At 55.2% G+C, this 15,773-nt stretch overlaps 1 protein-coding gene across 1 annotated transcript; it reads left to right on the plus strand.

Moving 5' to 3' along the window:
- Positions 1–10,002: 10,002 nt before the first annotated feature.
- Positions 10,003–14,420, plus strand: Erfl (ETS repressor factor like). The gene is made up of 5 exons (XM_032896190.1): positions 10,003–10,069; positions 12,440–12,674; positions 12,905–13,100; positions 13,214–13,331; positions 13,975–14,420. Exons 1-5 carry the CDS (start codon positions 10,003–10,005, stop codon positions 14,418–14,420), a joined length of 1,062 nt encoding a protein of 353 aa, XP_032752081.1.
- Positions 14,421–15,773: the final 1,353 nt, after the last annotated feature.

Genomic DNA, 15,773 nt, shown 5'->3' on the forward strand with positions numbered 1-15,773 from the left:
CATAGAGACCTTCCCTTAAGCCAGGCCTAGTGACCTCTAGGCCTGTCATCATCCCAGCTGCCTCAGAGGCTAAGGCAGGAAGGTCAGAGTTCAGCCTGCCTGAGGCTCTCAGGGTTTGCGGTTGTAGCTTGGTGGGAGAACATGAACCTTATACGAAGGAATAGAACCCAAGGTTCAAATCCAAGCGCTGAGGGTATGTATGCAGTATGTATGTATGCATGTGTATATGTGTATATGCATACATATATGTGTATACACACACACACACACACACACACACACACACACACACACGGAACTCACTCTGTACACCAAGCTAGCCTTGTATAGATCTGCCTGCCTGCTTCTGCCTCCCCAGTGCTAGTATTTTTTTTTTCTTTCTTTTTTTCGGAGCTGGGGACCGAACCCAGGGCCTTGCGCTTGCTAGGCAAGTGCTCTACCACTGAGCTAAATCCCCAACCCCCCCCCAGTGCTAGTATTAAAGGCCTGTGCCACCACCTCCCTGCTGAAGAGCCCGTGTGATGCTGCCACTGCTGGATGTCATAGCTGACTTTCAGCAGCATCTGTACACACACACACACACACACACACACACACACACACCCCGGAATCTACCCTCCTCCACCTTGGTGGTGATGCTGATAGCCGTAGATTCTAAAACCAGCTCTGTGACAGGGTCACACTCATCCTCACGCCACCGTTATAAAGCAGGCGCTTGACCTGTGTCCCCATTTTGCAGAAAAATAAACCGAGCTCCAAGGGAAGAAATTCTTTTTTTTCTGAGGTCCCTGAAACTGGGCAGTGTGGAAGAACTGAGTCTAACCCAAGGCCGTGTGACTTCAGAGACCGCCTTCCCGCCTGCCCCCACACCTGCCATCAAGCGACCTGTCCATGTCATCTCCTTAGGTGACCTCTGGGACTCAAGTTCCACCTCATGTCCTTTCCCTTCAGCCTCCCAACACACAGCCACCTGCCAGACACCCGCCTGTCTCTTCTGGTCCCCTTCCCTTTCCCTGCTTTGGCCTCTGCCACAATCTCCCTTTTGCCAGCCTCTGAGTCTGTCCTTGTGTGTCCTTCGGTGTTTCTCCTTACCCCTCCTTTTTCCTCCTTGACTTCGGGGCTGTAACCCAGGTCCTCATGCATGACAGAAAAACCTCCACCATTGAGCTGTATCCCGGCCAGTGCCCTCTCTTTCACTCAGGGTCCAATGTCGCTCAGGCTGACCTTGAACTTAGATGTGGGCAGCTCATGCTTCCAGTTGCTGAGATCACAGGCAAACACGGGCAGGCCTGGCTCCTGGCCCTTTTCAGTTTTTGAGGCAGGGCCTTGCTCAGTTGTTCAAGCTGGCTTTACACTCACTCTTGTAGCCCAGGCCGGCCTCCAACTTGTCCTCTGTCCGAGTCCCCCAAGTATCTCTTTCTTTTTTTTTCTTTCTTTTTTTTTTTTTTCTTCGGAGCTGGGGACCGAACCCAGGACCTTCGCTTGCTAGGCAAGCGCTCTACCACTGAGCTAAATCCCCAACCCCGTCCCCCAAGTATCTCAAACTCCAGGCGCATAGCATCTACCTCAGCTCTGTGTCTCTTTATATATCTAAACCTTTCCATGTCTCTGTCTTCTACTATCTCTCTCTCCTCATCTTTTCATCTTTGTGCCTTGTGCTCCTCTCTGACAGTAGAGACACTGGGGCCTTGAAAGTATCCAAGTCCGGGTTTCATCACTCATCCTTGTCAGACTATGGATTTGCTTGGACTATGTCCAAGTTAATGTTCCCTGGTCACGCCTCAGTTTTCACATCTGTGAAATGGGCACCATGGCAGTTCTTACCCTACAGGTGTAGGTAAGGCTGGTGCTGAGGGAAACTACAGGGCCAGAGTCATGTAGGGGTTAGATTTCTTTCTCTGCAGCCTCTCCCGGTTCTCTCTCTTCTCCAGGGCTACCACATGGCCTGGTCCATAGTTAAGAGTGTGTGTACTGTGGGGAGAGAAGATAGTGAGGTGGGCAGAAGAGTCCCAGCCACCTAGGCCTGGGCATGGGACTGGTGTGGGGCTGGGGACAGGGATCGATCCGCCTCGGCGGCAGTGCTAGGGCCAGGATTGCATCTTGTCACAATAATTTATTGCTCTCATCCTGTCTGATCGATGGCGCTGAATTAGCACCGCGCCTGATACCCCTGGAGCCCCGAGCCTCCCCCAGCTTGGCCGGACACTGCCCCTTATGGGATCCCGACAGCAGCCCAGCTCCCAGGCCCAGCTCAGGCCAACCCAGGCCCCTATGTTGGCCCAGGGGCACTCTTGGCCCTGCCCCTTCTCTTGTCTGAGTTCTCTCCTGTTCCCCTGACTGCCTGTCCTCCTGGGTCTTCAACTCCATTTCTCTGTTCTTAACTTTCAGTCTCCCACCCTCACTCCTCTGTCCCATTTGTCCCTGTCTCCCTGTCTCTGGGTTCTATTGTCTCTGTTCCTCTAGCTCTTCTGCTATGTCCCAATAGGGTCCTCTCCTGACGTGTCCCCTCCATCCACCTCTCTCTCTGGCTCCCTGCAGCGTGTGCTCTGTTTATACAGATCCCTTTAAAGTGGCCTGTCTTTGCCAAACCCTACAAGGGAAGTCACAGAACCACCAGGGCTTGGGGATCATTCTAGAAGCCTCTCAATCAAGCCACTCTCTCTGACGCTCTCTGACAACATCAGATACAGTTGTCTTGTTACATATCTCGGGCCCTGTCTATGGTGGGTGGCTTGAACATCAACAGGTCTATTTTAGGGAGCTAGTAGGGTCACTGGGGCAGAGGCCAGGACTTCTGACAGCTAGGGTGAGGATGCAGTTAGGCACAAGGACTGGGACAGTGGTACTGACGTGGTCCAAGCAGGGCGTGGGATGGACCAGGTGAAATGAGGAGGCATGGGTTTTAGTGTACGGAGCACCAACAACCCAGGACTGAAGCTGGGCTAAGGCACTAAAGAAGGAGCCATGAGTCCACACAGGGAGGGAGGTGTGGAGGAGATGGGGTGGGGGTGGGGAGCTCACCAAGGTGTGTGTGGGGTGTAATCCTCTGGCTGTCTCATCTCTTGTCTCCCCCATCCGCTCTCTTGCCTCTGCCCTAATCCCTCAATTTTCCGCATCTCTGCCCCCTCCCCTGCATCCTCTCTGACCCAGGTTCTCTGGTGCCCTGGCCCTCCGCTCTCTAATTTACCTCCTTTCAGCCCCTCTCCAGGCACTCCCTCTTCCAGAATCCCCCTGATTCAGTCTCTCCTTGTCTCTCTGTCTCTGTCTTCTCTCTCTCTCTCTCTCTCTCTCTCTCTCTCTCTCTCTCTCTCTCTCTCTCTCCTGTCTGCCTGTCTCTGTCTCCGTGAGTCTAGCTTCCTCTTTCTGACTGTGGGACGTCTACTCTGCTGGTCTCTCACCCTGCCTCTGGTCCCACTGCCCCTGCTGGCTCTTCTCCTCTCCCAATCTCCCCTTCTCCGAGACCCTGTTGTCTCCCCCTACCCACCCCAGCCACTTCCATGGCTCAGGGTCTCCGTGCCTCAAGAGAAGCAGTGGACAGGGGCTGCTTGCCTCCTCCTCCATCCCCTCCCCCAGCACTATTTTGTAGGCGGGGTGCGTGGCACTGCGGCTCCCACCTCCCTGGGGACTCTCCCTCACCACCACCACCACTACCACCGACATTGACATCATTCTGCAGGCTGACTGCAGCCCCAGGGACATCCATGCTGAGACTGGAACTCCAGGAGAAAGTCGGAAACCCAAAGAGACAACCATGGCCCCAGAGATAGATAGATAGATAGATAGATAGATAGATGATAGATAGATAGATAGATAGATAGATAGATGATAGATAGACAGATAGATAGATAGATAGATAGATAGATGATAGATAGACAGATAGATAGATGATAGATAGATAGATAGATAGATAGATAGATAGATAGATAGATAGATGATAGATAGAGGACTATATGACTAGGTGAGGTATAAGGGTGTGGACTCCTCTTTCCTTTTCCTAACCAACCCAAATCTGATGCCAGGTAGCTCTCATCCAGACCTTGTCCCTGTCCTGCACTGAAGCTTTATCAGAGGTCCCCTTGTGTGTGTCTGCGTGTTGTAGCCCATGTAAATATGGCTTATGCCAATCCCAGGCACAGAGGATTAGGTGTCTGTGCGTGTGCGTTTGTGGGACTGCCCAAAGCCAACACCTATGAATGTGACAGTGGGACACTCGTGGCGAACAGCTGTGCGTGCCTGGTGTGACCATCCAGAACCTTGGGTTGTGTGTGTTTGGTGTTTCTGCGTCTGTGCAGGGCTGAGTGACCAAGGCAGGACAGCCTGTCCCTGAGGGTGAGGAGGTAAGGAGTCTGAGTCCGGAAGTGGGGTGGGAGAAGCAGGGGCGAGCTGAGGGGCCCACTGTCAGCGGGGTTGCTGAACAGGAGGGCCTCACTAAGGAACAGCAGGAAGGTACAACTGTAGAGGTCCCCAGACCTGGGCCAGACCCCGGCTGTGCAGCGGGCTGCTTTTGGTGGCTGCCGCACCTCTGAGCCTGTGTCTGACTCTGGCTTCCAATGCCTATGGTGTTCTGTCTGCGTGTGCATGCACATACGGTCATTTGGGAGGTGAAATGCAGCAGGCTGGATTGAACGTTGGTTTGCAGCAGTGAGCGTGGGCATGACCACAGGAATGCTAACAGCCCTGTGTGTGTGCATGCGCACATGTGACCTTGTGATTGTGCATTCCTGTGTGGTTGTTGGGTGCCGCTGTGTGCACACAATGTGAACTTGTGCCCGATTCTGGGTATGAGGCCGTGTCTGCGATGGCGTGTGAGAAAGTGTGTTTGGGTCACCATGTCTGCCTCCTTGTGGATCTGTGTGTCACGAGTGACCCTTTGTCACAGAGAGTTTCAGTTCTTGCATTTTGTGTTTTGGTACCTGTGTGCCATGTGTGTATGAAATGTGATATCTGTATGCAGTCTGGGGTAGCATGGGCAGCATGTGGTAGTTGTGGCGTTTGAAATGTGGTATGTATGTGGCTTGGTGTCTTTGTGTGGTGTATGGTTTCTATGTGGTCTGCGTGTGTGGTGTGTGTGTGATGCATATATGGGTGTGTCACAAGTATGTATACATAGGGTGTATGGTAGATATGTGACATGTGGTATGTGGTGGTTGTATATATGTTATGTGGGTGTGTGGTGTGGTATATGTAGCATATGTCACATGTTATGTGTATGGCATATGGAGTGTACAGTTTCGTTCGTGGGGTGTGGTATGTTTGTGATATGATCTGTGGTATGTGTATAGCAGGTCTGTGGAGTATATACAGTTTATCTTCTGTACAAGGTATGTGGTGTGTGTATAATATGTATAGCGTGTGTGTACGGTGTGTGGTATGTGTGTAGTATGTATATGGTGTGTGTGGTACATGGGATGTGAAGTATGAAGCCGTGGCACAAAGTCTCCCCTCCTAGGGGCCAGGCTAGACAGCATGGCTGATGTGAGCAGGGTAAGAACTGGGTGACATGTGAGGTAAGGTAGCAGGTACTGGTATGACAGCCCCTGAGAGACCTCTTTGCCAGGACAGCCATGGGAGCTCTTACATGCACATGGTCCCTGAGTGTGGATGGTCTGTGTACCCACAGCCAAGCATCTCTGCTGTGTGCCCAGATGTGTCCACACTGGTGTGTGGTGTGAGGAAGAGTGCATGCATGTTCCTGTGTGTGTGTGTGTGTGTGTGTGTGTGTGTGTGTGTTATATGTGGGGGCAGTGCATGCATGTATGTGTGTGTGTTATATGTGGGAGCAGTGCATGCGTGTGTGTGTGTGTGTGTGTGTGTGTGTGTGAGTGTGTGCTCGAGCAGTGTATGTGGGGGCAGTGGTGGGAGAGGGGTCTTGGGCCGAGTCTCTCTCCTCTTTAGACAGAGCCCCGGAGAAGATATGAAATTTAAAAAAAAAATCAATTTTCATTCCACTTGTGCAGATTGTGTTAAGGGGAGGTGGGGAGGGGGGGCCTGGGTGAGGGATGAAGGGGCTGGGGGCGGTGTGAGGCCTGAGGCGGCTCCCGAGGCGGCCAGCGCAGCTTAGAGAAATCAAAACAACTGGTTAAACCCCAGCCCAGGGGGCTGGGGTGATGGGGTGAGGAGACAGAGGCAGAGAGGCCCAGAGGCCAAGGGGGACAGGGGGGAGGCGTCCAGAGACAGAGTGAGAGACACTCAGAAGCTTCTAGAGACAGAGGCACACAGAGATGAGCAATAAAGAGACCCTCAGTGACAGACAGACAGACAGACACAGGCAATGAAAGAGACCGAAAAGACTATGAAGCAAGACACATTTTGAACACACACACACACACACACACACACACACACACACACACACACACACACACACACACACACACACAGGAGAGAGAGAGAGAGAGAGAGAGAGAGAGAGAGACCAAAGAGATCCACAGATGATAGATGGACAATGTCCCCATGGTGGTGGAGACATTGAGGTTACTGGGGTGTCATTACCTCTAAGTAGGCACCCCCACACAGCCAAACCTGGCCCTTATGTCTAAATGAGAATGTCTCCTCTCTCTGGGGTGGGGGTTGCTGTGGGTTTCCCTCGCTGTGCTGATCGTATTGGGGACTCTGACTGTGGCTCTATGTCTGTGACAAGTGTGGCCTCATGTGTGTGCCATCTGGCTGTGTGTGGCAGCCTGTGTCTGGGGTGTTTTGTGTGTCTGCCTGTGATCAAATGTGTTTTGCTGGAAGGTCTCCGGTGCCTGTCTGTGTGACTGTGCTGTGTGCCCGCTGCTGACTCGGCTGTGCTGCTGTGTGTCGGGGGTGGTGGTGTCGGTGTCTCTGTTCCTGTACAACAACATTGACGACATTGTCTCTCTGTGTGACTTGTGTGCCTCTGTGATTTCTGTCTTTGTGAGCACTGGCGTGCGACCCTGTGCCTGTGTCATTGTGCATCAGTCTAGGCAGGTCGTGCGTCCAGTACTGTTGCTGTCCATGACAACGTTGCTGTGTGTAACTTCACTGATGCGTGGGCTGTGCTGCGTGAGTTGTGTATGGCTGTGGGGATGTGCGTGGTTCTGTGAATCTAGACCGGTGTGTGTTCTGAGTGTGTATGTGATGGGGTGTAGGGAACGCGGTGGTGTGTGTGACTTCGTTGGCCTGTGTGATGCGGGCTGTGTGCTTGCAGTAGGTGTGGGTCTGTGTAATTGTGCTTGGCAAGGAGCAAAGGGAGGCAGCCTCTGCCTGCCCAGCCCCTCTCCAAACGGCTGCCTCACTCGGCGCACACATTCGGTGCCATGGCTTCGGGCGCTAGAGATGGGGGTGAGGGGGGGTGAAGGAAGCAAAATAAAATTAAAAATTAAAGCTTGCCCGGAGTCCCCATCCGCACCGTGCCGGCCGGCGGGGAGGGGCTTGTGATCCGCTGCTCCCCCTCCTCAGCCACTGGGGCTGGGGCTGTCTGTCCATCTGTCCAGTGGCTTTGCCAAAGCTGCTGCTTGGCCCTATAGCCCCAGGCCGAAGGCCCTACTTCCTCCATGGGTCGATCAGCAATCAATGGGGCCAGGGGGGTGCCAGGGGCACGGTGAGATCAAAGGAGTCCCAGGAGAGGGACATTGGGACTGAAAGAGAGACCTAGAGACAGAGATAGGGACTTTGCCAGAAAGAGACTCAGACGGGGAGGTAGAGATGTGGAGACCCAGAAATGGAGAAAGGAACCATGTGGAGACTAAAGGCCCAGGGACACAGAGACAGAGAGATGAGACCCGGAGAAGCTAGCAATCAGACACGGGAGAAATGCTGGTCTAAGTGGAGAACGACCCGGCTGGAGGGGCCAGATCCAGGTCCTCGGGGGTGGGGTGGGGGGCCGATAGACACAGGACAAGACTAGACACGGGAGAGATGGGGGGTAAAAAGTGGCAGCAGAGACTGCGAGAAGGCAGAGATGTGTGTGAGAGACGACGGGGGGAGCGTGGGAGCAGGGCCCGGAGCGCCGATCCCACGGCTCCTCGTTATAACGTGTCCGGAGGAGGCGGCGGGGAGTTGAAAGCGTTGGGAAGAGAAATCAAAACCAACACGGAAATGAGAGGGGCCAATGGGGGGTGGGGGTGGGGGAGGGAGGAGGGGGACCCAGAGAGGCAGAGAGAGCAGGAGGGGGGAGTTAGACGGGGGTGAGTGTGGGGGAAAGAGATGGTGAGGTGGTGGGGACGCACGGTAGAGAGACGGGATGGGCGGGGCTGAGAGGAAGGGGCCGGGAGGAGGAGGGAAAGGTAGGCAGATGAGGGAGAAAGATGAGAGACAGAGATAGGGGGAACAGAGAGACGCGGGGAGGTGGATCAGTGAGGGATAGAGAAGGAAAAAGGGGTAGGGGACTGGGAGACAGCTGTGGGAAGCGGGTGGGCAGAGACAGAGAAATGGGAGATGGGACTGAGGGATGAGAGGAGAGAGTTGAGGAGAGATGGGGGTAACCAGTCTAGGTGGAGGAGAGAAGGAAAAAAGGCCGAGTGCTCTGAGAGGTCGAAATGAACAGGGAAGAGAGATGAACTCCCAAAAAGATGGAGTATGGGAGGAGTGGCCCTTAGCAGGGGCGACTCCAGGGGTGCAAGGAAGTGTTGGGGGAGCTGTGGGGAGCTAGATACAGAGAGAGAGGGCAGAAGTATCCGGGAGTGAGGTGGGTTTATGGCTGTATGGTATGGGGATGGTGCGTGGAGTGTCTGTAGAAGACCTAATGGGTGGGGTATCTGAGGGAAAGGGTGTGTGGGGACCCCTGAGTGCACGCATGATGGCTCAAGGAGGTCTTGTCTAAGGGTAGCTGCAGTGAGTGTGAGTGGGGCAGGTGGCTATAGATGAGGGTGTCTGAGGGCAAAGGTGCTGGAAAGGGCGGAGGTTCTCTGAGGGAGTGGGGATTTGAGGGAGCCTGTGTCGGGAGGAGGTAGATCCAAGGGGAAAGAATGTCCTAAGGGGAAGTGGATGTCACAGGAAGCAGGAAGCAGTGTCAGAGAACAGAGACTAGTCAAGGAAGGGGTATCTAAGTGGGGACACCAATCTGAGTGGACAGGTGTTGGGGGGGAGACTGTCTGCGGGGAGGGAGTACCTGGGAGGGGAGGCCAGCTGATCTCAGAAGGAATGGAGAATCTTCTTTGAGCAGCAGGTTTGAGGCAGGGGTCCATGAGTTCCTTCGTGCAGCAGGCTTGGGTGGCTCTACCTTGAGAGCAAGGGGAAGGACTGTTGGGGTGTGTTGGGGTGGGGTGGGGGTACAGCTCCTAGGAAGGTGCTCAGGGGGGTGCCTGAGAGGTGGGGAGGCCAGTCTCAGATGAAAAGATAGAGAACCTTTGGTGAGCGGCAGGTTTGAAGAGTGGGGTGGGGAGCGGAGCAGTGATCTGTGGGCTCAGAGGGCAGGCTGGGGGCTGGGGGTGGGATGCCTACTTGGGGAGGAAAGGCAAGGGCTGGGCCTGGTCCTCCTAGCCTCGCTAGCAGGTGCCCAGCTCTGCCAGCTTTGAGCTGGCCACTGCTGCAGTGTGAGGCACAGAGGGAGCTGGCTGCCGGGGGTCAGCCTGGTGGGGGCGAATTTGTATTTCGGAGCGTGATAAATCTGAAGTAGCTGGAGACAGCCACACGCAGAGGGAGACAGGAAGACCCAAAGACCCAGGGACCAACCCCTTACTCCCCCAGTGGTCAGGTGGGAGGCAGGATAGCCAGAGACACTGTGGGGGGCATCACTGTGCCCGCTGTGGGGTGGGTGGAGGGTGTTGAGGGTCTGTGAGCGGCGAATTGCCAGACTTTAGTGGAGAGGACCACATAGAGGAGGGTGCAGGACAGGAGGACAGCGGCTTCAGTTAGGGACACCGGGACTGCGGGAGAGGAGAGTGGGCGGGCGGGGGCCTTGAGGACTGAAGGCAATCAGGTGGGCTGGCATCAGGTTGAGGTCCTAGGAGGGGAGGAGCCCCGCAGCACCCCACTGGCTGACCCGGTTCTCTTCCGCTGTCCTGTCTCTGTCCCGGCTTTTGCAGGGCTCGCTCTACCATGGACTGTAGCTGTGTCTCGGACCTTCTCTTCGCCCCACCTGCTCTGCCGGCTCTCTGGACCCCTGGTAACTGTCCTTCTTGTCCATGCTCACAGCCCTTCCCAGGGGCTGCACCCCCTTCCTTATCTTTCCTCTTCCCTTTCTCGCTCACGCACCTGTGAAACCTGTCTGTCTCGGTCTCCATCGGTTCCCTGGCTACAAACCCTTTCATGAGAAACTTGACCAGAAACTTCTTCACGGTCTGCTCTCCCTGCCACCTGCTTGCTGGGACACAAAGGTCGAGGGTCTTTTGGAGAATGAGGTGTCGGGAGGGATGAGGACAGAGGGGCTGAGATGTAGGATTTCTCCTGCCATGGCCACCTAGGCTGCACCTAGGGCAGAGCCCAGAGCTCTGGCTAGGCACAAGGAAAGGACATAGCCTAAAGAGAAGAAAGGAGGCGGGGGCAGGGGGAGCCAGAGGGAGAGGACCTGCTTGGGCATGAATGGGTCACTAATAAGAGGGAGTCTTTGAGACCATCTGTCTGTCTGCTCTGAGTTTCATTGTGGAGTGTACGCAGGCACGGTGACACTTCAGCGTTCCTGAAGGGGTCACAGAGGGCAAGTGTCTGCAGGGGGCCATCTTTGTGTGAATGCCGGCTCAAACACAGATTGGACCACAGAGGCCACAGGAATGATTCCGAATTCTGCCATTTCAGGGTCATGCACGTATACTTTTGACGTCTGCCAGCTTGTGTGCTGTGCTCCTGCTTTCGGGGTGGGGGAGGGGTGAAGAGGACTTGCCTGTCTCTGGTAGTCTGTGGCATTCTCAGTGGATATCTGAGGTATATTTTGCAGGGTGTGGGTAGGAGGCCCTGGGCCTGCATATCAGGATCTGGACTCGGTTTGGTTTTTACACTGTGTCTGTGTCCCCCCGACTGCTAGGTTTTGGGGTTGTCTGCCTGTCCTCTCTCGTGCAGCTCCCTTCTGGTCTCTTGGCTGTGTAAACATGTTTGTGACCCAGTGGCTTTCCAAGGGAAGTGTGCTATGGTATGAATAGGCCAGGGTCCATCTTGACTGACAGCTCATGGCATCCGAGGTGAGATGGCTCAGAGATTAAAACTCCCCTTCTACAGGGATTGGTGGCAACTGCCTGTCCTTTTGTAGTCAGGGCATCACCTGCACATGTACATACCAGAGGGCAGCCTGGGTGAGATTCTGCTCCTCCCTGCCTCCTGCTTCTGGAACCTCAATCCAAAGAGGACAAGGACTAACCCTGGCTACACACCAACGGGATGCAGGGACTCAGGCCTCCCAGCTCAGCACAGTCTGTTCCACATCCCAGCCTTTGATGGCTTCCCTTGCCTCCCATCTCTCATATTGCTCTCTGCTTGCTAAAGACTAGACTTAAGCGTGTGTTCTATGTCTGGGTCATGCCAATCTCTGGGCAGGTAGGAGACAGAGGATGACATAGGACACTGGTGTGGACACTGGGATCCAGAGCCTTCTAGATTGGAAAAGACCAGCGGTAGGTAGGAACTCTGCTCCTGGCTTCTAGGTGCATATGGATGGCGGGAACCAGGATGCTCCTCCCCGGGTGAAGTAATGCCAATTGGACCATGCAATTGCAGACACATGCCTCAGTGTAGACCTGGGAGGTTGTTTGGTTGTCACTGTTACTATGCATGTGTCCGGCTGCCTCTCTGGGGACTTCAGTGTCATACCAACCCTGTCTCTGTGTTAGCCAGGTTATTGCACTCGTGTGTCTGCAATTGTGCGTGTTGCAATGGATGTACAATGCTGGGCTGTTGAGTCCATAGGGCTCAGGCAGTCTGCATCTGTTAGCTTCAGTGGCCTCGAGTGTGTGGCAGTTGGGTGTGGTTGTGTCCCATGGATTAACATGGCAGGTGGCTATCTGTGTGGTGTGCTGCCTGCCATGGGCACACAGGGCTGTACCTGCATCAACACACAGCCCTCCGCCGGACTTCCTGAAGATGGGGGCACTTGGGAAGGGACACACTAGAGGCAGACACACAGACGTATACAGGCTGAGTGTGTGCACCAGCAGGGGCCTTAGGTAAGGGGCAGATCGCCAGTCAGGACATATCTCAGGCCTCCTGACAGGGTGATCACTGCTCAGAACGGGCCCTCTTCAGTCACATCCCAAGACAGCTGTGTATGCAGGAAATGGGTCTCTCTCAATTCTACCCTCACGTTCCTTGCTGACCTGGCAGGGTGAGGTAAGGGACTGCACCAAGGCATGCTGGGAGCACAAACCTAGGGGTTCTTTCCAGCTGTTTAGGTAACTTAGGGAGCAGACTCAAGCACGATAGATCTAAGAGTAACTCACACGCCCGTGAGACGCTCCTCAGAGACTGGACATCTCAAGCCGCAGAATCCATTGATACCCAGAGCCCCCACGTTTCCTAACCTTAAGGCCTCCCTGTCTCTGGTCCCTAGGGTTTGCCTTCCCAGACTGGGCCTACAAGCCCGAGTCATCCCCTGGCTCGAGGCAGATCCAGCTGTGGCACTTTATCCTGGAGCTGTTGCAGAAGGAGGAGTACCAGGGCGTCATCGCCTGGCAGGGCGACTATGGGGAATTTGTCATCAAGGACCCTGATGAGGTGGCCCGACTCTGGGGCATTCGCAAGTGCAAGCCCCACATGAACTACGACAAGCTGAGCCGGGCCCTGCGGTGAGGAGGGGCTGTGGGCCAGACTCCCACCCCGCTCTCTCTCCCTTCACTGCCCCTTCTGGTCCCCCCCGAAAAGGTGGGGGCGTTCCCTCCATCCCAGGACTGGATTCCAGTGGACCCCAGTACTTGTGAGTGGAAACTGGGTGGGGGTGGCGACAAGAGGAACCTAGGCCCAGCTACTGCCTCACCCTCCCTTGCCCCTCCCCAGTACCCCATCCTCTCTTCCACAGCTATTACTACAACAAGCGCATTCTGCACAAGACCAAAGGGAAGAGGTTCACCTACAAGTTCAACTTCAGCAAAGTTGTACTTGTCAATTACCCACTGCTGGATGTGGCTGCCGCCGCCACCGGCTCCCCACTCTTGCTGACCCCTGGGCCCTTTGCTGGGGCGCCTGGGCCAGATGCCCCACCCCTGACCCCCGAGGTGAGTCTGGATACTGGAATCTTAGTGCTGGAAGAGGGGTGTTTAGTGCCCCCGACATCGAGATCCTCTCCAGAGGGGGCTAAGCAGTACCGCCTCCTTACTTCCCTCTGCAGACCCTCCAGAACCTGTTCTCTACCCCACGCCTAGGAGAGCCAGGGGGTCGGACACCCCTATTCACCCCAGAGACGGATAAATTACGTCTGGACAGCCCCTTCCCATTCCTGGGTTCTGGTAAGGGTCTGAGGGTTGGGGGAGGGGATCTGCACACGTGGACTCTGGGAGACAAGAGAGTGGGATGCTGGGCAGAGATGTGTCTGTAGGGTCTGTGTGGGGACATGTGTCCAAAAGCCAGGGAGGGGATGCGGCAGAGATGTAGTTCAGTCAGAGTGGCTCAGGTTACAGTCAACACAGCAGCAGCTGGGCATGGTGTACGCACCAGAGATCCCAGCACAAGGGACACAGGAGCTGGAGGGCCAAGCTCAGTCTTGATCCTGACTACAGATCAAGCTCAGTGTCAAGCTGAGCTTCATGAGACCCAGTACTCAGAAGGCCGAGGCAGGTAGATCACGAGTTGGAAACCAACTTGTGTTACGTAATGGGGACATTTCTGAAGGCCAATCAACGCAGAGAAGGCTCTGCTGCAGAGCACCTTAACGGGAGGGGGTTGGCTACTTGGCAGGAAGGATTTGGGGGTGGGAGGCAGGTTAAAGGAATGGGGAGAGAAGAGGGGGAGGTGAGGTAGAAGAGGGTGGGAGACCCTTGGTGGAATTTTACTGGAGAGGGTGAGAAGCCCACACGAGGAGGTACACCCACCATGCAAGTAGCCCCCAAATGACTAGTGGGCCAGTCTGACCTGTTCCCTATACCCCTCCAGGTGCCACCAGCTACTCCAAGCCACCCAGCCTGCTGGGTCCTTACAGCCGCGCCTTCCCTGAGTACCCCTGGAATTTTAACCCATACCTCACGGGCCCCTTCCCCAAGCTGCCCCCCTCTCTTTACCCACCTCACTTTTACCCCAACCCTTTGGGTTCCCTGGGCCACCTGCCTGCTGCAGGAGCGGGGGGAGGGCCCATGGCTGCACCCCTGCTTGCTGCAACAGGGGAGGGCCTGGGCCCCGAGCGCCCCTCGGGGCTGGCAATGGCCCCTCGCTTGGCACTGCCAGGGGCTGGAGGTCCAGAGGCCACACTGGCTGGGAAGGAGGACAGTGACTCTGAGCTGGAGATCACGGACGTCAGCGGCTGCAGCTCTGACAGTGAGGGCGATGAGGGTCTACCAGTGTCCCCCAAGACCAAGTCAGGCAAAGGGGGGAGCGGCAGTTGAGCAGGTGTAGAGTGGATTCTGCTGGTGACCAGGGCAGTCACCCACGAAGCTTCTACTTGGTCTGCCCTTAACACCAGCCTGAGGCCCAGGACCAACCCTTGGCACCCTCCTGGCCACTTTCAACCCCCGAGTGGAGGCCACGCCTTCTCCACAGAGTGGAGAGGAACAGGATGGCCTCTAGTCTCCTCCCAGGTTCCTATTTGACGGGGATAACCATCTGGCCCCACTCTCAAAGTGCAATATGGCGCCCAGCCTCCCCTGACTTCCTACGTGCTGTGACCTGCGTGTTCGTGTGGCAGTGTCCCCAATTCAGTGCCAGCCCCCTCTTGAAATCCTCCCATACAAGTCCCCCTGGGGACAGGGAGCTCAGAGCAATAACCCCGCCCCCAGCCCCACCCAGGAGGGGGTCCTCTCCCCACTGGCTCCCTTTGAAATCCCACAGCTACTTCCAGAGTTTACTACAAAAATAAAAGGACAAGAGTGTGAGATGTGGGGTACCTGCATTCCGGATGACCACATACCTCATATGTAGCGTGCATGTGTGTGGAGTCCTTGTTACAAGTGAATGGTAAAGGTGCAGGTGTCTGTCATCAAGTCTGACGACCTGAGTTTGAGCTCTGGGACCCAGATGGCGGAAGGAAAACCGACTCCCACAAGTTGTCCTCTGATGTGGCACACATGTGCACCCCACCCATAATATATACTAAATAAAAGTGTAAGACAAGCAGACAGAAGGTGGGTGGATGGATGGATGGATGGACAGATGGATGGAAGGATGGATGGGTGGATGGACAGATGGATGGGTGGATGGACGGATGGATGGATGGAGAGCTTGAAAGGAAGCAAGAGTCGTGGAGAAGATGGGGGTCAGACCCAGGAAGTTACTACCAGTGAAGGGCAGGCCCAGACATGGGGCCACTGCCCGACGCCCTCACAAACACAGATCTCACCTTAGATAATATATATTAAAAATAAACCTCCAATTCAGGATATAAAAACAGCAAAGGCACTTGGGGTAGGGAATGGAGGGGTGACCCCTCCCCATAGGCAATACTGAGGTGGCCTGAAAAATGGGGATTATGAGGGTACTCTGGAAGTGAAGTCCTGAGTCCCCCAAGCAGAAGGCAGGAGGGAGAAAGGCAGAGGCCAGGGTGGGAGGCAGGGACCCGAGCAGGTCCACTATCAAGTTCAGCCAATCTCCTCTTCTCAAAGCCCCTGGGGTGTGATGCTGTGGAAGCTGTGGGGCTTGGGGGCCCCTTGCATCCTCTCCCCCATTCTTCTCTTCATGAAGGACCTGAGGGTAACAAACATGGAGAGAGGGAGGAAAGGAGGAAGAGAGGACTGATGGGAGAC

The sequence above is a fragment of the Rattus rattus genome, chromosome 2 (genome assembly GCF_011064425.1).
Source record: "Rattus rattus isolate New Zealand chromosome 2, Rrattus_CSIRO_v1, whole genome shotgun sequence".
Lineage (NCBI taxonomy): Eukaryota > Metazoa > Chordata > Mammalia > Rodentia > Muridae > Rattus > Rattus rattus.